This window comes from Piliocolobus tephrosceles, chromosome 14 (assembly GCF_002776525.5).
Source record: "Piliocolobus tephrosceles isolate RC106 chromosome 14, ASM277652v3, whole genome shotgun sequence".
In the NCBI taxonomy this organism is placed as follows: domain Eukaryota; kingdom Metazoa; phylum Chordata; class Mammalia; order Primates; family Cercopithecidae; genus Piliocolobus; species Piliocolobus tephrosceles.
Genome location: NC_045447.1, coordinates 60,658,288 through 60,681,326, shown reverse-complemented (window position 1 = coordinate 60,681,326; position 23,039 = coordinate 60,658,288). Strand labels below are relative to the sequence as shown.

Genomic DNA, 23,039 nt, shown 5'->3' with positions numbered 1-23,039 from the left:
CTTTCATCTGTAAGTCAGGGATATTTTGGGGGGAATAAATCCTAATATTGTGTTACATTAACAAAGGTTTTATTCACTTTTGGATTTCAGTGGTGTCTTTGGGGACAACTGCAGGGTTAGAGTGGGTAGAAGCTCTTCTTATGTTCATTCATTCATTCATTCATTCTTTCATTCATTCATGTTTTTGCTTTTTTATTTTTTTGGGACAGAGTCTTGCTTTGTTGCCCAGGCTGGAGTACAGTGGTGCGATCACAGCTCACTGCAGGCTCACTGAGCCCCCCCAGGCTCAAGTGATCTTCCCACCTTAGCATTCTGAGTGGCTGGGACTACAGGCTAGTAGAGACAGGGTTTCATTATGTTGGCCAGGCTGGTCTTGAACCCCTGACCTTAAGTGATCCACCTTCCTTGACCTCCCAAAGTGTGGAATTACAGGCGTGAGCCACCGTGCCTGGCCTGTTTTTGTTTTTGAGACAGGGACTCCTTAAGTTTCCCAGGATGCTCCTGAACTCTTGGGCTCAAGAGAAAATATTGCAGTTTTGCAAACTTATTTTTTTTTTTAGATGGAGCCTCACTCTGTTGCCCAGGCTGGAGTGCAGTGGCACGATCTTGGCTCACCTCAACCTCTGCCTCCTGGGTTCAAGCGATTCTCCTGCCTCAGCCTTCCAAGTAGCTCGGGCTACAGGCGTGTGCCACTGTCCCCAGCTAATTTTGTAGTTTTAGTAGAGATGGGGTTTCACCATATTGGTTGGCCAGGATGGTCTCGATCTCTTGACCTTGTGATCCGCCTGTCTTGGCCTCTCAAAGTGCTGGGATTATAGGCGCGAACCACTGCACCCAACCCATGCATACTTACTCTTTAAAAGGACTCTAGTGAAGAAGAATATGAACATAAATGTTTGATACATAGTTTTTAAAGACTACAGCTTACTTTTGGTTCAGATTTACTTTGAAAAATATCTTGAGGTCAAACTAATATTAGCTTAATGTTGTATAGGCAGAGGTGACAAATGCACCCAGAACAATTAGTGAGGACAGGGTTGCCTCTGGAGGTGATGACCTCATAGCACTCCAGTGACCCCAGTCTTCCCCAGTTTGGGCTCCAGTGCACACTTCGCTTTGTGCTGTGTCTTACAAGAAGGGGCAATCTCTGAGTGATTGTGAAATTCTAAATCTTTTGAAATGGCCTTCATATCAGTTTGATTTTTGTAGCATTTGTTTTCTTATTCTCTTCTTTTATTTTAGTGTTCTGAACTTCATGCTTTGCTGTATTTTATACTACATAGTTCATTATATAAACATGTGTTTTAAATACTCTTCTGAGTAAATAATAGGAATCTTTAGTTGATACCCAACAAAATCAATTTCTTTTCACTCTTTTGTCTTTTTATAAACCTAATTTATGTTTTACAGTGGGGTTCCAGCGTGTTTCTGTGTTATAAGAAGTCTGTACCTGCTTCAAATGCAATAGCATATAAGGCTGGTAAGTGAGTTAAAAAAAATTGTCTCAATTGCTGTAGTTATTGGTGCATATTAACATTTGGCTAAAAGAGACTGTGCTCCCTTATGTAGTTTGTAGAATTGATCTATTCATAAAATTGTCTATAATTTTAGCATATAAAGATATGTGTTTTCTTAAATACATTACATATACAAGATATATTAATACCCCCACCAAACAGGCTGTTAATTTAATTTAAACATTTATCCAAAGCAAACATATGGGGAATAATCATTCAAGCTTTTGGTCTACGTTTATAGACTTAACAGTATAATGGAAAGTTGCTTACTCTCTGACCTTTTATATTTTGGCAATCAGAAAGGTGTCAAACTGCATCTTTACTTCTTATATTTCCTTCTCTTATCTCTTTGTGTCTGATTTGAAACCACATGTTACTTGCCATGAAAGGTGGACTTGCTTCCTTTCTCCTTTGTTGCAAAGAATCAGCTATATGGAGGAGAGGAGGGCCTGAGAAACTTTTCTGCCATGAAGTGTTTGAGAAATCTATCGCCACATTCTTACTGCACATTAAAGTGTCAAGGGCTGTAAAGATTTAAGTGTCACCTCTTCATTCCACTGGTATGGTGGGATAAAAACTGAAAATACAGGTATGCTCCAGTTGTAAATAGAAAAGATACTGGAATACTTCTTTGTGAAAAGAAGCAGTGCTAATTATTTTTTGATTATGCACAGTTCTTGAAATATAGTTTTACTTCAGGGAAGTCAGGCAAATTCATATCCAAAAAATCGTGATTTTCATAAAAACATTCATACTAATGAACCAAACTATTGAATTTATAATATAAAAATAATGGCAATGACTAACATATAAAATTCAGTATCATTTTAAAATCTGATACTGTAGGCTGGGCATGGTGGCTCACACCTGTAATCCCAGCACTTTGGGAGACTGAGGCGGGCAGATCGCTTGAGACCAGGAGTTCGAGACCAGCCTGGCCAACATGGTGAAACCCTGTCTCCACTAAAAATACAAAAATTAGCCTATCATGGTGGCACGCACCTGTAGTCCCAGCTACTTGGGAGGCGAGGCACAAGAATTGCTTGAACCCAGGAAGCGGAGGTTGCAGTGAGCTGAGATCGTGCCACTGCACTCCAGCATGGGTGACAGAGCAAGACTGTGTCTCAAAAAAAAAAAAAAAAAAAAAAGTGATACTATTAATACTGCTGTAATATGTTGATTGTGTGTGATTTCTTATTTTTTTTTTTTTTGTTATTGTTGTTGGTGGAGAAAAGGTATCACTTAAAAAACTTATAGAAAGAAGTTGTACCAAACTATTCAGTTATTTGAAATGAGACACTTATTTTAGAATAGAGAGTTTTGGATACTGAATTTGGGCTCAAAATTCTACTGATTTTTGAAGTTTTTCACTTAGAGATGGTCTATATATTGATGACCTCAGAGGCTAATGAACTGATGCCATGTAGCTAATTTATTCTGAGGGGGCTTTATTGTGGTTTTCAGAGTATCCCTTGCTCCTACTTTCTGGGTCTCACGTATTCTGTACTTAGTCACAGTGTTTCTGTCTCGTTTACTTTTCATGTTGCATGCCTTTTATACTGCTTCTCTCTCAAGATGAGTTTAGGGGCTATGATTATTTCTGTTGCCTCAGCATTATTTCATAACACTTGTCTCTTCCCTGAATTTTTCACAGAAGACTAACTGAAGTAGTTGGTAAATTTTTCTGTATGTTTCTTACCATTTTTCACAAGGTGTTGGCGTGTGTAGAAGAAAATACATTAAGATTGGTGATCAAGATTGGTTGAATGGAATCTCAACTAGTATATTAATACATTTTTATGTTACAATGAACTATAAATCCATGGGTAAAATATCAGGGGTAAACTTGTTTATTTTAGTTTCTGTTATAGCAAGAGAGAAATCAATTTTAAAATACCACACAAGTATTGGCTTGAAATTTGGCATTAAAATATTCCATTAATATCTATCATATGCAATTTATGGAAAAGTAAATATTAAAAAAATTTATTGTTGTCTCATTCTTCAAAAGGTTTAATTTTTAGATATCCAGAAGAGGACTATGAGTCATTTCCACTCTCAGAATCAGATGTGCCTCTCTTCTGCCTTCCTATGGGAGCTACTATTGAGTGCTGGGATCCTGAAACCAAATATCCACTTCCAGTTTTTTCAACTTTTGTCTTGACAGGTTCTTCAGCCAAAAAGGTATGTTTTTGCCTCAGTGATTAAATGCATTTTGTCCATGTTTTTATTTCATAAAAAGGTTAATATAAGTTTTATTTGAATGTTAGGATTATTTAGACATGATACATTTTGGTTTAAATTTACACTGTCATCTCCAAGATGAGAAATCAACATGAAAATTGCTATCAGGGATATTGATACCTCTGGAACTTCTACAGAAGCAAAGATAAAGTCTTTCTGGATAGACACCTTCAAAACCCAGGTGTCAAGATGAGATGATCATGACAGATGGAGGACATGGGTACCGTAGAAAGAATCAACAGACACAATTAAAAAGCTGGGTTAGACCCTCACGACATTGAAATGACAGAATGATGATATATAGGATGTTGTAAGTTAAAATATCATTGAGATGACTTACGAACTAATGGAGGGGCTCAAAATATCAAGGACGGAACAGGATATTTTGAAAAATGAATAGATTGGGAAAAGAATCGAGGGTTTAGAAATGAAAAATATGGTCCTTAAAATTAAAAATTCAGTGAGTGGGTTAAACAGCAGAGATAAGGCCAGGTGCGGTGGCTCACGCCTGCAGTTCCAGCACTTTGGGAGGCTGAGACAGGTGGATCACTGCAGACCAGGAGTTCAAGGCCAGCCTGGGCAACACAGCCTAACTCCATCTCTACTGAAAATACAAAAAATTAGCCAGGCTTGGTGGTACACACCTGTAATCCTGGCTACTCAGGAGGGTGAGGCATGAGAATTGCTTGAACCCAGGAGACGGAGGTTGCAATGAGCTGAGACTACACTGTTGCACTCCAGCCTGGGCTATAGAGCGATACTCTTTGTTAAAAAAAAAAAAGAAAAGAAAAGAAAAAAAAGCAGAGATAAAACATACATGAACGGATAATTAGTGAAGTGGAAGATAGGTTACCTTAAATGTGGTACATACAAATGTAAAACATAAAAGGAGTTTAAAAATGTAGCAGCTAGAACTAGAAGGTCTAACAGATATTTAATGAGTTACAGAAGGAGAGACTAGAAAAGGATCCTAAGAGCTAATGGTTGAGAGTTTTCCAAAGTTGATGAAAAAATTGAGTCTCCAGATTAAAGATGTACTCTGAATCTTTTAGCAGAGAAAAATAAACAAACAAATAAGTAAATAGTAATCCCACCTCTTTTTTTGGGGGGGCGGGATGGAGTTTCACTGTGGTTGCCTAGGCTGGAGGGCAGTGGCGCGATCTCGGCTCACTGAAACCTCTGCCTGCCAGGTTTGAGTGATTCTCCTGCCTCAGTCTCCTAAGCAGTGGGATTACAGGCGTGTGCCACCGTGCCCGGCTAATTTTGTATTTTTTTTGTTTAGTAGAGACAGGGTTTTACCCTGTTGGTCAGGCTGGTCTTGAACTCCTGACCTAAAGTGATCCACCCACCTCGGCCTCCCAAAGTGCTGGGATTATACAGGTATGAGACACCATGCCTGGCCTGTCCCACCTCTTTTTATATCATAGTGCTATCATGGAACAGCAGAGACAAAACAACTAGAGAGAAAAGACATTTATTGTCTTATGTAAAGCATATATTGTATATAACAGTAATAATGACATAAGCTGATTTATAAAGAAGGCAAAAATAAACAATATTCAGAATAAAAAGCTGATAGCAGTAGAAATTTAAAAATTGAAAACTTTCTTTTTTTTTTTTTGAGAGAAAGTCTCGCTCTTGTCCCCCAGGCTGGAGTGCAATGGCACGATCTCGGCTCACTGCAACCTCTGCCTCCTGGGTTCAAGCGATTCTCCTGCCTTGACCCCCCAAGTAGCTGGGATTACAGGCACCTGCCACCATGCCCAGCTAATTTTTGTATTTTTAGTTGAGATGGGGTTTCACCATGTTGGCCAGGCTGGTCTTGAACTCCTGACCTCAGGTGATCTACCTGCCTCAGCCTCCCAAAGTGCTGGGATTACAGGCGTGAGCCACCGCTCCCAGCAAAAATTGAAAATGTTCTAAAGAAATTTAATAAAACAGGCGATTTTATTGAAAAAATATATAATCTGAACTGACTCATGCGGATGAAACAAAATACATCTGTGACCTCATTCTGCAGGTATAGGCTACACCTTTACAACCACTGTGTTAAAGATAGTATGTGTAAAGTATCCAGCATAGTGCCTGGAACACAGAAAATACTGAGTGAAGGACAATATTAACTTGATTGCCCACTGCTAACTTGTTAGCTTAATAATCATTTATAATTTATCCTGCTGAAAGTAGTAAATATAACTGAAAATTTTAAGATCTTCAAACATCAGGTACCTAATATACTTTGGCAGTAGAGAACAATAAAGCCTCATTTGAGATGTGAGTACTGGGTGATCTGCTTGGCTTTTTCATTGTTTAGGGGATATTGACATGTAAGCATTGAGGTGTGTAAAATGTATGTTTATGCATTTGTCATTGCTTGTTAAAAACTTTGAGATCACTTTGAAATAATTGTATCTGGGAATATTGTGTGTATAAAGGTAAGAGTTACTGTGATATAGATAATGAATAAACAGTTGGCAAGATTTATAAAATACAGAAGTAAGGATTGATTGTTGGAAGAAGGGGATGGGTTAAAAACTTTGAGATCACTTTGAAATAATTGTATCTGGGAATGTTGTGTGTGTAAAGGCAAGGGTTCCTGTGATATATATATAATGACTAAACAGTTGGCAAGATTTATAAAATACAGAAGTAAGGATTGATTGTTGGGAGAAGGGGATGGGTATTAAGGAATGGGCAGATCAGAGGAAGTACCAAGGCTAAACAAAATATACAAAGGCACAAAATTATGAACTAGTCTGTGTGCCTGGTAGCTCTGTATTGTTGAACAACAACAGCAGGTACTATTAGGAATTGAGAGCATCTTGCCACTTACACGGACTGTGGCATTTTACCTGTAATGAGGAACTTTTGAAGGGTCAGATGTTACCTCTGAAGGACTGTTTCTTCAGTGTACTTTTCACTAAAATACTTTCTTTTCTGACTTGAGACCAGTTAGGGCTTCAGTAGTTGCTTTGATACGTGATAAGTGGAAGTGGAATTGAACATGACTTCGAAGTTTCTGGCTTGGGAATTGTGTAGCATAACTGAGTAAGATCAGGAATATTGGATGAAGTATTTAGATAATGAGTTCACTTTTGAAAATATTGGTTTGGGATGCCTGTACGACATCCAGGTGGAGATTATTAAGTAGTCATTTTGAAAATAGGAGTCTGAGGTTCAGGGGAGAGGTCGGGTAGACCTGGAGATAAACATTTGTGTTTTATTAGTATAGTGATTATAGTTAAAACCTAGAGAGAATGAAATTTTCCAAATAGAAGTGTGAAGCTAGAACCTTAGGGAATACTAGTATTTAAATGATGGGAGGTGACATAATTGGATCTAGTATAGGAAAGAGAGAAGTAGCCAGGAAACAAAGAGAAATTTGTACTGTCAAAGACAGCAAAGGAATAAAGAATTTCAGAGGAGTGTCAGCTCTGTCTTGTGTCATACGAGGTGAGGGTGTGGAGGAGTTGAACCTGTGAACATTGCTGATGAGAAAGTCAAATGCTGCTGCTGCAACTCCTCCAAAAGTTAAACATAGAATTACCATACGATCCAGCAGTTTCATGCCTAGGCATGTACCCAGAATAATTGAAAGCAGAGACTCAAACAGATACTTGTACGCCAATATTTTAGCAGGGTTATTCACAATAGGCAAAAGGTGGAAACAACCCAAACGTGCATCAACGTATGAATGGATATACAAAATATGGCATATACATATGATGGAATTATGATTTATTCCTTAACAAGGAATGAAATTCAGGTATGTGCTACAATATAGGTGAATCTTAAAAACATTATTCTAAGTGAAATAAGCCAGACACAAAAGAATAAATTTTGTATGATTCCACTTATAGGAGGTAGACCTAGAATAGCTACCCTTATAGAGACAGGAAGTGCAATAGAGATTACAAAGGGACTTGGAATGAGGGCCAGAGAATGGGAAGTTACTGTTTAAGGGTTACAGAGCTTTTGTTTGGTGGGGGGTAATGAAAAAGTTCTGGAAATGAATAGTGATACTAGTTGCACTCCATTGTGAAGGTACTTAATACCAGTTAATTATACACTTGAAAATGGTTAAGGTGGTACATTTTATGTTATGTATATTTTACCCCAATTTAAAGAAAATCACAGGCTAGGCGCAGTGGCTCACGCCTGTAATCCCAGCACTTTGGGAGGCTGAGGCGGGTGGATCACCAGGTCAGGAGATCAAGACCATCCTGGCTAACACGGTGAAACCCCGTCTCTACTAGAAATACAAAAAGTTAGGCCGAGTGTAGTGGCTCACGCCTGTAATCCGAGCACTTTGGAAGGCTGAGGTGGGTGGATCATGAGGTCAGGAGATCAAGACCATCCTGGCTAACATGGTGAAAGCCTGTCTCTACTAACAATACAAAAAATTAGCTGGGCGTGGTGGTGGGCACCTGTAGTCCCAGTTACTTGGGAGGCTGAGGCAGGAGAATGGCATGAACCCAGGAGACGAAGCTTGCAGCAACCCAAGATCGCGCCACTGCACTCCAGTGTGGGTGACATAGCAAGACTCTGTCTCAAAAAAAAAGGAAAAAAAAAAAATTAGCTGGGTGTGGTGGCATACACCTGTAGTCCCAGCTACTCGGGAGGCTGAGGCAGGAGAATCTCTGGAACCTGGGAGGTGGAGGTTGAAGTGAGCTGAGATTACGCTGCTGCACTCCAGCCTGGGTGACAGAGTGAGACTCCATCTCAAAAAAAAAAAAAAAAAGAAAAAAAAAAATCACACAAAAAACTAAGTTGAGTGAGGTCATTAGAGTTTGTTCTCTAATGCTTTCATTTTAAAAATGAAAGCAAGTTATAAGAGGTTACCATCCATTTTTGTATAAGATTTATAGTTGAATGTATAAAATTCTGTGGAAAAAATCTTGCGGGATTTATATCAAAATCTGGTTATCTCTGGGGTAGAAATTTGGGTGAGTTTTTTTTTTCATAATTTATCTGTATAAGTATACTCTGAGCAAATATTTCTTGTGTAATAAGAGAAAAAGAGAAGCTAATTTTTTCAAACAAACTGAAATCTTATAACACAATTCTCTTACTCTTTAGGTATATGGAGCTGCCATTCAGTTTTATGAACCTTACTCTCGGGAACTTCTATCAGAGAAACAGCTTATGCAACTGGGCCTATTGACGCCTGTGGAGAGAAAAATGGTCTCCAAATCCATCAATACAAACAAATGCATTTGTTTACTCTCACACTGGCCTTTTTTTGAAGCTTTTAGGAAATTTCTTATGTTTATCTACAAACTTTCTGTGTCTGGACCACATCCTCTTCCCATTGAAAAGTATGTATATGAATAGAAAGATGGCTGGTGGAAAACTGGGTATATAAATATATACGTTTGATTGTTTGTGTAACTTTTAGCAGCAAAGTTGGAAGGGAAGGAAGGCTACGTTTACCCAACATTTTTTTTTTTGAGACGTCACCCAGGCTGGAGTGCAGTGGCACCATATCGGCTCACTGCAACCTCCACCTCCTGGGTTCAAGCAATTCTCTGTGTCAGCCTCCCGAGTAACTGGGATTACAGACACCCGCCACCACGCCTGGCTAATTTTTGTAGAGACAGGGTTTCACCATCTTGGCCAGGCTGGTCTTGAACTCCTGACCTCATAATCCACCTGCATCAGCCTCCCAAAGTGCTGGGATTACAGCCATCAGCCACCAACTTTTTACTTACTCCCTTCTTCACCTGAATCATTGACTGTGAGCTTAAAATTGGATAGTAGTGGCAAGGATGGCCAAATAATAATCTTTTGAGAATTCACCTGAAGAAGTAACTTACATAAATTATATTGTGAGTGTTCTTCTTCCTGTTTATTCTCTAATAACCAAGAGACAAATAGTTACTGCTGCACACACACCCACCCACCCATACAAGTGGCCATTCCAAATTCTAACCATAATACCTCTCTAAAGTGATGTCGAAATTAGTAAGAATAAGTTAGTTGATGTTAAAAGTGAAGTTTTTGTTTTAGCATTGACAGAAATTCTTTGAGCTTTCTCTAGTTTGTAATTCTTTTTGTCATGCAGTCTTTCTAAGCAAGAAAAATATATGTTGAACTACTCTTTTTTAAATGATCTTTTCTGATTTCTAGTGGCACACTGACTTCTGTTTATGATAGTTTATAATTTATGTATCCTGCTGACAAACCAAAAAGTGTCAAGAGCTTTCTGTAATGTATTAAAGTATGTGTAAACATAGATGTTTCTTACAATTTCAGAACTTTTACATTATAGCAGAAAAAATATCAGTGAAACATACTAGTTTAGTGGATAAGGTAGGGGTAATTATGCACAGATATAAAAATAATGCTGTCCAAAAATCACCTTTAAAAAGAGTAAAGTACTGTGCATAAACTCATCATAATTTGATATTGAAATATGGATGCAACTTTCATTTTGCACTCTTGAAGTGGCAATTTAATGATTTATAGTTCTGGGTTTAACATTCAGCTGTCAGATTAATTTGAAGTTTTTTGAAGTAAAATGTAATGTTAGTGACAAGTCAGCAACCTTTTGAAAAATTAAGATTCTATAAATAGCTTGTGAAAATAAAATCAATGTATATAATCAATATCTTTTTCAGTTGAAGTAATATGTTGCATTTTTGTGGCTCCTAAGAAGCTCTAAACTTTGGAGAAACTTAAGAAGTAATTTTTATAGGTGCAGAAATAGAATGGGTAGGTGGTTCATCCAATGTTAGAGTAGTAAATCTGGGATTAAATTCAATTTTAGTGTAAATTCATTGTAGCACAGTTAGTTGCTCCCTGTACTGCCATGGAAAACCAGGGCTATAAAAATTCACTCCTTTCATGAAAACTATTTTTATGCTATTTTTATTCATCTGGTAATGATAGGGGATGGGAATAGAAGTCAGGAAATACATTGTTTATTTCAGAAGTTTGATGGACATGGATAAATTCGTTTACACTAAGCAAATTTACTTACTTAGCCTACATTTTAGATAAATGGCCATATCATATCTGGGATGATATATAGTGATATTTAAGATTTGTTAAAACCTATGATGCATTCTAGAAAAGTAATTATGATATTTATTTCAAATTTTTTTTCTAGGCACATTTCACATTTTATGCAAAACATCCCTTTTCCTTCACCACAAAGACCGAGAATCCTTGTCCAGGTAACCAAAAGAGAGTATATTTGGGGAGAACTTTGCATATGCTCACCCCAGTCATTGCAGAGTGGATTCTATATACCTTTGGGTTTGAGGTGGAGCAATATGCATTCGTAAAGTCCTTGAATTTTCTGTGCTTTGTAGCTTTACTTAACATCCTTTCTTACTGGGTTTTGGATTTGAATGTACAGAATTGGAATAATTATAACCCTTGGTTCATAACATTTTCATTTTTGGCCCATGCATGGCCTTTATGTATCTAATTTTAATAATGTAAAACCCAGGATTATGTTTGAGCATGGTCTTAATATCAGATTCTCTAATAAATATTAAATATGAAATGAGCAATGGTTGGAGGGCGTTAACTTAAACAAGGTCTATAATAGTACTGTGCTAAAGGACCAGTTTTCTATTTTCAGTAAGTAGCAGACGTAGGTAGGTATACAGCTTGTGACATATGCAACACGAGCAGGTCTATACCCTCTCTATAATAATAGTTCCACTGATTACATGCTTGGATATGGGAGAGAGGTCAGATTGGCATAAAAGTTGCTTAGTGGTTTGCTGTTCATTTGTATACTATATCTTTCTGGACTATAACAATTAACATACTGGCATACTTAACATACTTTGAGTAGCAGTGATCTATAGCGGGAAGCCATTTAAAAGTTTTTCTAAGACATTCTTAACATTATGTATGGTGGGATTAAGTCAGGTATTGTTGATATTGAATGTTATTTCAGTTCTGCAAGTATTAATGTGCGAAGCAACTGCCAAGTGCCTACAGTCGGTTGAGTAAATGAATTTGAAGCTTTTCTGAAGCAGTAATTCCATAAATTTTAAATAATTGTACTTTAACCAATTAAGTGAATCAAAATTCAAATTGACCATTTGTTGAAAAAGAACTAATGTAACACTTCTGAGTAAATACAGCTATCATTTTATATTTTAGTACATGTTTCAAAAAGCGTGTTTGCATATTAAATTATTGTTTTCAGTATTACCTTTGATCTAAATATATAGATTTCACAAGTAGTTTTGAAACTTATATCTTGTTTTGGTTAATTTATCTTTTTTTTTTTTTTTTTAAGCTGTCAGTCCATGATGCATTAATATTATCACAGCCAGTTTCTACACCTTTACCACTAAGGTAATTACTGGTATTTAGAATGATATATGTATTCACTTGGAGCAGAATGCTTTAAAATATTTTAGTGATTAGTAAAATAACAATTAACTTTAGTAATTGTAAAATAACAATTAACTTTATTAGTTAAAACTAGGCAAAAATAGCCTTAATGTTTCTGACTTTGATAGCTAGATGGATGGTAGGGTTGTTTTATTAATGGGAACAATTCAGAGAGTTGCAAGATTGGATGTAGAGGACACTTCCCTTTTCTTCTCATCTCCCCTTCCCATATCCAGTTCATAACTAAAGGTTTAAGGTGAGCTGATTTTTGCTTTCTAAATATCTCGAATCCATTTACTTCTTTTCATCTGCATCATAGTAGACTTCCATGATGTCTTACCAGATTACCTCACTACTAGCTTCTTAACTGGTACCTTTTTACTCATCTTCCTTCAGTTCTTTATCCACCCTGTAGCCAGTGTGTCCTTTTGAAAATGGAAATATAATAGTATATTTCAATTTCAGCCTAATCTGTTGCTGTTTTCATCCTTTCCCTTACTATGCTTTAGTCACAATAGATTTATTTCAATTTCTTGGCTATGACAACAGCTTTTTCTTGCCCCAGGGCCCTTGCATATATTGTCTGTCACCGCTTCATTCCCATCCTTGTCTCCTTTCTTCTGAGTTCAACTCAAATGGCTATTCAGGAAAATCTTTCTTGATAAATGCGTTTTATTACCAGAGGATGAATTTAAATCACCCAGTTATCTATCTTATTAAATTTGTTACTTTTCATTGATAAACAAGTAAAGACTTGAAATTAACACTAGACTCTCAAGCTGTTAATACTTAAGAAATAATTTAATAAGCAAATCTTAACATGTTTTAGCAAAATAGTTAACAGTGATCTATTTTTCTCTTTTTTTTCCTAGTGGAGCCAACTTTAGCACCTTGCTGATGAATCTGGGTCCTGAGAATTGTGCAACACTGCTGCTCTTTGTTTTACTTGAGAGTAAAATTCTGCTGCATTCTCTTAGGCCAGCTGTCTTGACTGGGGTAGCTGAAGCTGTTGTAGCTGTAAGTATAGAATTTTCCTTTTAATACAAAATTACTGACAGATAATTTTTACTCCAAAGGGAAATTTCTTTCAAAAACAGCAACTTTGAAAACAACAACAAATTTTTAAAAAGTAACTTTGAAAAATTAGGTGCCCAGTAAAAGTCGAATATAATCTGCTGGCAAAGAGAAGTAGGAAGTATAAAGAAAACAAAGGTGATATCTATTTTAGGAAAAATGTCAGTTTCCGATTTTTCATATTTTAGAGTTCTTCCCAGAGTAAAAACTATATGATTGTATAATAATTACATGGTTAATTTCTCCCTATTTTAACTTTTAATAATTGTGAATCAGTAATATAGAGGAAATTCTAAGTGATTGTGAAATAGGATAATATACAGAGGCTAAGCTCTTGTGTAAAGCATAAGTAAAATTAAATTGTTAAATTGTTATTAAAGTTGTTCGCTGCTTAAAACCCTTTGGCTTCCCATTGCACTCAGAATGAAGTCTGATTGAGAGGCACAGTGGCTCACGCCTGTAATCCCAGCAATTTGGGAAGCCGAGGTAGGCAGATCACCTGAGATCAGGAGTTCGAGGCGAGCCTGACCAATATGGAGAAACCCCTCTCTACTGAAAATACAAAGTTAGCTGGGTGTGGTGGCACATGCCTGTAATCCCAGCTACTTGGGAGGCTGAGGCAGGAGAATTGCTTGAACCCAGGAGGCGGAGGTTGCAGTGAGCTGAGATGACACCATTGCACTCCAGCCTGGGCAACAAGAGTGAGACTCTGTCTCAAAAAAAAAAAAAAAAAAAAAAAGAATGAAGTCTGATTGTATAGGGCTTTATAGGTCATTGTATAGAACTTTAGATATTCCAGTTCTCCATTAGTTGTTTAATTTAAAATAGCTGACTCTCCTCTCTTCCCTTCCCCATTTTAAGAATGTAAGTCTCCTGGGAGTAAGGACCTAATCTCTTGTTTATTCCTGTATTTTCAGCACTTGTTACAGTTGCCTAGCACAGAGTAGGCCCTCAATAAATACTTGTTAAAACAACAAACGCGGTAGGTATGTCTCCAAGATCTTAATCTGGTTGGAGAAGTGCTGTTAGTACTGAAAACAATAGTAACCATAGGAGACAGCTTCTAAGAGGATCCTCATTAAGTATTACTTTTCCAAGTCATCACAGTTGTGTGTGAAGGCAAAAGTTGTTAGAATATGAAAATATTTGTTAATGAACTGACCAGTTTTAGAAAGTTCCCACCCAGGCCAGGCGCAGTGGCTCACGCCTGTAATCCCAGCACTTTGGGAGGCCAAGGCAGGTAGATCACGAGGTCAAGAGATCGAGACCATCCTGGCCAACATGGTGAAACTCCATCTCTACTAAAAGTACAAAAATTAGCTGGACGTGGTGGCGCATGCCTGTAGTCTCAGCTACTCGGGAGGCTGAGGCAGGAGAATCGCTTAAACCCGGGAGGTGGAGGTTGCTATGAGCTGAGGTTGCACCACTGCACTCCAGCCTAGCGACAGAGCAAGACTCCGTCTCAAAAAAAAAAAAGTTCCCACCCAAATATTCCTTACTAAAACAGTAGTGTTTATTTAATCCCCTTTGTCAGAATAGTGGTGGCCAAGTCTCTTGATGGATTTCACTAATATGGTGCAAGAACAGTTGAAAAAACTGCTCATGGAATTGGTAATCATATGAAAAATGCCAGAGTGTATGAGGTTTATGCAACTGATGTTGGAGAGCTGTCTGAATTGCATGCAAAATTATTTGTAAGTCATGATTTGGTAGCTATGCCAATTACTATTTGAAGAAGAGAACATGGAAAAGAATGGTCACAAAACAAATGCTTCAAAAGGAGAATGATTTAAATATCAAAGAATATCAAAGAATTAATGGAGACCCATAGCAAAGATTGGTGAAATGTACAAGTACTTTATAAAAAGTGACTCTATAGTGTTGCAAAAGGCAAAGGTGAAGAGAAGGATATCATGTTTTGCTAGCACATAGCTTTTTTTCTAAGGTTTCTTAGATAGTTGCAGGTGTAACACACCTTTTGTTGAATAGAAGATAATTGTCACTCAAGAAACCTGAAGTCCTTGCAGGGTCCTTTGTGAGTGACTCTGCCCCTCAGCAATCTAATCTTATTTTCCACTACTCTTCATCTTGCTCATTCTTCTTCCAGCATTCTGGCCTTACCGTCCTGGGAGCATTAGGCATTCCCCATGCCTTTGCCCTAGCTGTTCCTTCTCATTGAAGCACTCTTCTCTTATATATCCCGTTGGCTAAATCTCTCACCTTCTTCAGGTTTCAGCTCTGTTGTCACTTTATTAATGAGGCCTGTCCTGTTTGTCCTAATACAACCTGCTTTTCCTCTCTCCTGCTCTGAACTCTCATGTCCTTCACTTGGCTTTACTTTTCCTTTTTTTTTTTTTTTTCCATAGCACTTATTACTTCCTGACATACAGGTTGAGTATCCCTTGTCTAAAATGCTTGGAAAGAAGTGCTTTGGATTTAGGATATTTTTAGATTTTGGCATGTTTGCAGAATACACGCTGGTTGAACATCCCTAATCTAAAAATCTGAAGTCCTAAATGCTTCTATGAGCAATTTATTTTCTGTGTCATGTTGGTGCTCAAAACGTTTTGGATTTTGCAGCACTTTGGATTTTGAATTTGCAGGTTAGGGATGTTCAACCTGTAACATAATATTTTATTTATTATGTCTTTCATTTATATTCTCTCTTTCTGCTAGACAAGGTGTTTGCAAATGATGGCCGAATCCTGCCTGCCACTTGTTTCTATAAAGTTTTATTGGAACATAGGCCATTTATTCATATATTACCTATGACTGCTTTCATGCGTGACAGCAGAGTTAAATGGTTGTGACAGAGACAATGTGGCTCACAAGGCCTAAAATATTTACTGTCTTCTACAGAAAAAGTTGCTGATTCTTATCCTAAACTATTAACCTCATGAGGAGAGTGATCTCTTTCATTTATTGTTAAGATCTCGTTATGTAGAACAGTAATTGGTACATAGCAAGTGCTCAAATATTAAGTAAATAAATGTTTGAAGACAAAATTCCAATTCTGAATAACCCTTTGTAATAGCTGGCAGAGGTAGTAAGTGTTATAGGCATTTCTTTGGGGTGAATGATGACAGATAAGAGTGATAATTGAACTCGACCTTAAAAGATAACAGGGATTTTTATAGTAGAAGAAAAAAATTATCATCCGTAAAATTTTAGTACTAGCTAATTATTAAATTTTTTTTTTGTAAAATTTATTCATTTATTTATTTATTTTTTATGGAGATGAGGGTCTCACTCTGTTGTCCAGGCTGGCCTTGAACTCCTGGCCTCAAGCAGTCCTCCTGCCTCAGCCTCCCAAAGTGTTGAGAGTCACTGCATTTGGCCTTAACATGTTTTAGTCTTTTTTAAAAAAACATCAAAACTTTTTTTTTTTTAAGAAAAGCACAAATGATACAATTGAAGTAAAACTTTGTAAAGGAAAACAGGTAAAGATTCTTGAGAAATGTTTTTTTCTCTTTTTTCTTTTTCTGTCTCATCATGTCTAGATAGAGGAATATTTTATATATTGACTTTTTCTTTTTCTTTTTTTTGAAACAGAGTCTTGCTCTGTTGCCCAGGCTGGAGTGTAGTGGTGCAAACTCTGCTCACTGCAACCTCCGCCTCCTAGGTTCAAGCGATTCTCCTGCCTCTGCCTCCAGAATAACTGGAATTACAGTCATGCACCACCATACTCAGCTAATTTTTGTGTTTTAGTAGAAACAGAGTTTCTACATGTTGGCCAGGCTGGTATCAAACTCCTGACCCCAAGTGATCCACCCGTCTCAGCCTCCCAAAGTGCTGGGATTACAGGTGTAAGCCGCCATGCCCAGCCTATTGACAGTATTTTTAAGATGCCAGACATCACTAATGTTTATTTGAACAGTTATGATTTTTTTTTTGTTGTTGAACTCTTTAATTAACTATTAGCATTCCCTAGATAGTAATTAGTTTTTTTTTTTTTTTTTTAAATCCTTGATGCTTTTAGTTGGATTTTGATCTGAGGTAATTTTGAGAATTAATAGGTGAATGAAATGTGTAAGAGTTAAAGATAATAAGTTTGTTTTATGATATTTTGGGTCATTTTATCTTATTTTGACTCCATAAAATTGGAATGTGGGCTTTGTATAGATACTAGAAGAATTAACGTGCAAAAAGCTGTTAGTATTTTTATTGTGTTTGATCATCATCGTCATGACTTGAAAATTTTAATTACATTTGTTCATAGTATTGCTTAGTAGTGTTTTATAGTCATTTAGTTTTGGAATGAAGTTTAAGGTAAACAAAACAGTGATTTTAACTGCTTTTCAGTGATCCCTTTTCAGTAATACTAGTTACTTAAATAATTTTTATTGCAAATTTAAAATTTGGTTAATTTTTTAAAACTTTTTTCCCAGATGATCTTTCCATTTCAGTGGCAGTGCCCATATATTCCCCTTTGTCCTCTTTCACTGGCTGCAGTGCTTAGTGCACCTTTACCATTTATAGTTGGAGTTGACTCAAGGTATTTTGATCTTCATGACCCACCACAAGATGTTGTTTGCATTGACCTGGATACGAACATGTTATATGTGTAAGTTGATTCGTTTTATATTATCTCCCATTTATGTTTTTCACTATATAGAGTTACAGTTCTTTGAAAGCATCTAGAAATATGCTATTTTTGGTAGTTGTTAAATCTTCCTCTTAAATACAGTGGCTCTCAACCAGGGCAGGTGTCAGAATCTGAGAACACTGTGTGATTTGGAAAAAAAAAAAGTTCAATATTATGATAGTTTATATCTGGATGACAATGTTAAATGTAAGCAGGAGATGTTTAGGTTTATCAGAAGAGACTATGAGTTTGAAAAGTAATGGTTAAACACTGCTTTCAGAGCTCAAGAGACGATAATGCTTTCTAGGTTTAATTCAAAATCCATATGTAAGTAAAATGGGTTTACCCATTGGAGATAAAGTTTAGTTACAGTATAGACTGATATTATACCATTTGTTTAGTTGTCAGGATTTGAATTTTATAAGGATCTGTTCTTTACTGCATAGAAATTTATGTTAAAAATCAGTTATAGTTTGTGTTTGCTGAAGGTGATAAGTACAGCAGTGGTACAGCTGAGGGTTCAGAGAGTAGCAAACTACATTAATAAAAGGAATAGTTCTGGATGGATGTTTAAGGGTTACCCCTTCCCCCACCAAAAGTGGGAAAGGACAGTAAATATTAAAAATTTTCTTATGTTGGTGCCAACTTCCAGGGTGTGGAACACTTATTCTTTACTGTTTGAGATTGGTAGAAAGTGAATAGAGAAATATTTTAGGTGAGGCCTAAATAGTTCCAACAGTAGAATTCGTTGGGAAAATATTTTTATATGAACCAAAAAAATAGCCTAAAGAAGGAAGAAAACATTTGCTGTAACTTAAAATATAATTTTGACATGGATCTACCGTTGTATTTTGAAACTGTATAACTGTAGTAGCTCCTTATGTATATTTAGATTTACTTACAGCTTGAAAGTAATGAACAACTTGAATGAATTAGTTTTTTGTAGCACACACTTTATTGTTTATAGGCTACTCTCCCTGAAAAACAATTATTTCAGGAATGTATTCGTGGTGTTGCTTTTAGAAATGATTATTTGTGAAGTTAATACTCAGATTTTTTACCTTGTTTTATTTATTATTCCCAATAAAATAATATGGAGATTCTTAATTTTTCCCAGTTTTGAGTAACTTTTATAAAACTTCTGGTAATCAAAACATTATTTTCTAAAACAAATTTGAAGTGTTTGCTCAGTTGTATAAATAAATACCTGGGCAACATGGTGAGGTTCCATCTATATAAAATAAATTAGCCAGGAGTGGTGGTGCGTGCCCGTAGTTCCAGCTGCACAGGCAGCTGAGGAGGAAAGATCACTTTAGTCCAGGAGGTCGAGGCTGCAGTGAGCTATGTTCACCCCACTGTACTGCAGCCTGGGTAACAGAGCAAGACTCTGTCTCCAAAAAAAAAAAAAAAAGCCTCCAAATTGTACAGAATAATGTAAATAACTTGTATCTGTTCACCACAACTTTATTAATAGGCCAGGCTCGGTGGCTCATACCTGTAATCCCAGCACTTTGGGAGGCCGAGGCAGAGGAATCATCTGAGGTCAGGAGTTTGAGACCAACCTGGCCAACATGGTGAAACTCCGTCTCTACTACAAAAATTAGCCAGGCATGGTGATGGGCAGCTGTAATCCCCACTACTTGGGAGTCTGAGGCAAGAGAATTGCTTAAACCCAGGAGGCGGAGGAGGTTGCAGTGAGCGGAGATCACGCCACTGCACTCCAGCCTGGGCGACAGAGGGAGACTCTCTCAAAAAAAAAAAAAAAAAAAAAAGAAAAAAGAAAATATTAGCAATAAATTTGAAATCTCTAGATAGTCCTCCATAACGATATTTTGTTCCTGTCTCCCAGAGAGGAGCTCCACATCCAACCATCATCTTGGATAAATTCCAAATCCAACCATCATCTTAGATTTGGAGTTTATCATATACATGTATTTTTAAAACATTTATTATATATGTATTAATCTAAATAAAGTTTTGTTTTGCATACTTACAAATTTTTTTCTACTTGAATAGTTTTCTGTGAATTGCTTTTTTGCTTACCATTCTTTGTGAGGTTCATCCAGTTCATTTTCAATGGTGATCAATGTCAATGGACATTTAGGTTGTATCTAGATCTTTGATGTTAGGAACAAGGCTGTTCTGATTATTGTTGTATATGTTTCCTTGAGTATATGCTCAGGAATTCCTCTGACGCATATACCTGGAAGCGCTAATGTTGCTTGGTAGGGAATGAGCATTTTCAACTTAATAGCTAATACCAGATTACTCTCCCAAGTTTACTCCGTCCTCAGCAGATGAAAGTTCTCTTTGTTTCATATCCTTGCCAGCACTTGTGGTCAGACTTTTACATTTTTTACCAATTTGATGGTAATGGTATTTCACTGTGGCTTTAATTCACATTTCCTTAATTAGTAGCAAATGGAGCATTTTCATACCTTTGTGCTCCTTGGTTTTCCTCTCCTGTGAATTGGATGTTTCTTTTGTTGGTGCGTTTTGCTGTTAGATTGTCTTTTTCTTTTGATTTGTAGAAATTGTATATCTAATCGGGAATTAATTATTGGTCTGCTGTATGCATTCCAGATAGCTTCTCCCACATTGTGACCTGTCATTCCATTCTGTTTTTGGTGTCTTTTGATAAACAGAGACTTATTTTAACTTACCAAATTTTAGATTTCTCTTTATGGAGTACTGTTTTTGATTCTTATATATGAAATATTTCACCTTGAGGCCGTGAAATACTATCATGGTTATTTTTTAAGTTGTGAGGTTTACGTGTCTCATTTAGTTATTTAATTCAGCTAAACTTGATGGGACATACCGCTTTCTGTATTTGTATAGATATATATCTGGTCTTATTCTTTTCCTTTGATTTTTTTTCAATCTCTTGCCAGTATTATACTATCTTAATGGCTTTAAAATTAAGTTGTCTACAACATGAATGAACCTTGAAAACATTATGTTAAAAGACCTTCTATTATGATTCAGTTTACATGAAATGTCCAAAGCAGGCAAATCTCTAGAGGCAGAAAGTAGATTGATTAGTGATTGCCTTGGAATGGAGAGGATGAGAGTATTGGAAACTAAGTGACTATGGGATTTCTTTTTGAGGTGATGAAAATATTCTAAAATTGCTTGTAGGCTGGGAGCAGTGGCTCACACCTGTAATCCCAGTATTTTGGGAGGCTGAGGTGGGTGGATCTTCTGAGGTCGGGAGTTTGAGACCAGCCTGACCAACATGGAGAAACCTCGTCTCTACTAAAATAACAAAGCTAGCCGGGCATGGTGGCGCATGCCTGTAATCCCAGCTACTCGGGAGGTTGAGGCAGGAGAATTGCTTGAACCCGGGAGGCAGAGGTCGCAGTGATATGAGATCGCGTCATTGCACTCCAGCCTGGGCAACAAGAGCAAAACTCCGTCTCAAAAAAAAAAAAAAAAATTGATTGTAGTGGTGGTTACACAATTCCGTGAATATAATAAAAACCATTGAATTGCACACGTCATATGGGTGAGTTGTGTGGCATATGACTTTATATCTTAATAAAACTGTTTTAAAAAGTCATGGTATGAGACCTTTTTTTGGCAGTGTCCATGGCGAATCCCCTTACTCCTGTTATTTTTGAAAATTGTTTTCACTCTATTTGGTCTTTTGTTTTTCCATATAAATTTTAATACCATCTTGTTAAGCTCTACACAAAATTACATTGGCATTTTTGTTAGAATTTTATTGTATTTATAGATTCGTTTGGAGGCAGATGATACCTTTTTGACACACATTGAAAATATGCACAAGAAATATGACCCATGAATGTGGTATTTCACTTCATTGATCTTTCAAAATTTTTCAGTAAACTTTGTGTTTTCTCCAGAAAGATAATCACATCTTTTGTTAGACTTATTTGTTCCTGAGTATCTTTCAGTTTTTATTGCTACTGTAAATGGTATTTTTAATTAGACTTTCTACTTGTTGCTGGGAAATGTAGTTGGTTTTTATGTAGCGGCCTTATATCTGGCAACTTAGTTGAATACTGTTAATTTGTATATTATCTTCAATTTTCTGCCTATAAACATCACATTTCTCTACTTATACTATCCTAATGTATTTTAAAATTTTTTGTCTTAATTCTCCAGCTAGGATCGCTAGTGTAATGTTGAATATAAGTAGTTGGTATCTTGTCTTGTTTCTAATTTCAAAGGGGATGCTTTGAGCAGTTTATCATAAATTATGATTATTGGTATACAGCAGGTATTGACATCTGGCCCAAAGCTTGTTTTTGTAAATAAAGTTTTATTGGAACAGAGCCATGCTCATTCATTTACATATGGTCCATGCCTGCTTTCGTGATGCAACAGCACATTTGAGTAGTTATAGCAGAGATGGGGTTTCGCCACGTTGGCCAGGCTGGTTTCAAATTCCTGGCCTAAAGTGATATGCCTACATCAGCCTCCCAAAGTGCTGGGATTACAGGTGTGAGCCACCCTGTCTGGCTACAAAAGATACATTATTAAATGAAAAAAATCAAGGTGGTAGTTGTGTATTGCAGTGTGCTGCTACTTGTGCAAAAGAAAAGGCAGGGAATAGTTATATTAACTTGTATCCGCTAGTTTTGGAATAAAGACACATTAAAATATGCTCAAGAAACTAGTGATTATGTATTATGGGGGTGAGGGAACTGATCAGACGTGGAACAAGGATGTGTGTATGTGTTTTAAGTTATTTTTGAGCTGTGTGATCATATTAAAGTTTTAAAACTCCCAGTGTGATGGTGGATTTGTCAATTGCATTTTATAGTCATTTGGACATTTGCTTTATGTACTTAATTAAGGCTGTGTTATGAGGGACACTCAAGTTCAAAATGGTTCTGTAGTTAAATGAATACTTTTATCTTGTAGGTACTTTAAAAACAATCACTGATGCTCTTGTTGTTAGTTTGTGCTTTTCTTCTCATTAATACTTTATGCTAGATATATCATCTTTGGTATATCTTTTCCCATCCTTTTAATTTCAGATATTCTGTGTATAGTATATAACTGGCATTAGAAACCCAATCTAACGTTTGTCTTTTTATTGAAGAATCCATTAATTTACATGTATTGTTATATATTTGAATATTTCTGTCTCATTTTGTCCTTTTTGTTTTGCTGTTATTCTTTTCTCTCTTTCAGATTGACTGAATTATTCTGTTTTTTCCCCATCTACTTACCTAAATGTTATGTGTATGTGTGTGTGTGTATATGTATTAATTTCATATTTATGT

General features: G+C 36.5%; 1 protein-coding gene across 5 annotated transcripts in view; it reads left to right on the top strand.

The window, feature by feature from the left end:
* DENND4C (DENN domain containing 4C) overlaps nt 1–23,039 on the top strand; it is a 143,309-nt gene that overhangs the window by 56,975 nt on the left and 63,295 nt on the right. For 4 of the 5 annotated variants that reach the window (XM_023190032.3, XM_023190034.3, XM_023190033.3 and 1 more), the window contains exons 4-10: nt 1,411–1,480; nt 3,529–3,701; nt 8,841–9,079; nt 10,873–10,939; nt 12,025–12,083; nt 12,995–13,139; nt 17,585–17,760. In XM_023190032.3, coding sequence (XP_023045800.1) covers nt 1,411–1,480; nt 3,529–3,701; nt 8,841–9,079; nt 10,873–10,939; nt 12,025–12,083; nt 12,995–13,139; nt 17,585–17,760 — 929 coding nt within the window. Of the gene's footprint in view, nt 1–1,410; nt 1,481–3,528; nt 3,702–8,840; nt 9,080–10,872; nt 10,940–12,024; nt 12,084–12,994; nt 13,140–17,584; nt 17,761–23,039 lie in introns of those variants that run through there. The other variant, XM_023190036.3, reaches the window with a different exon arrangement.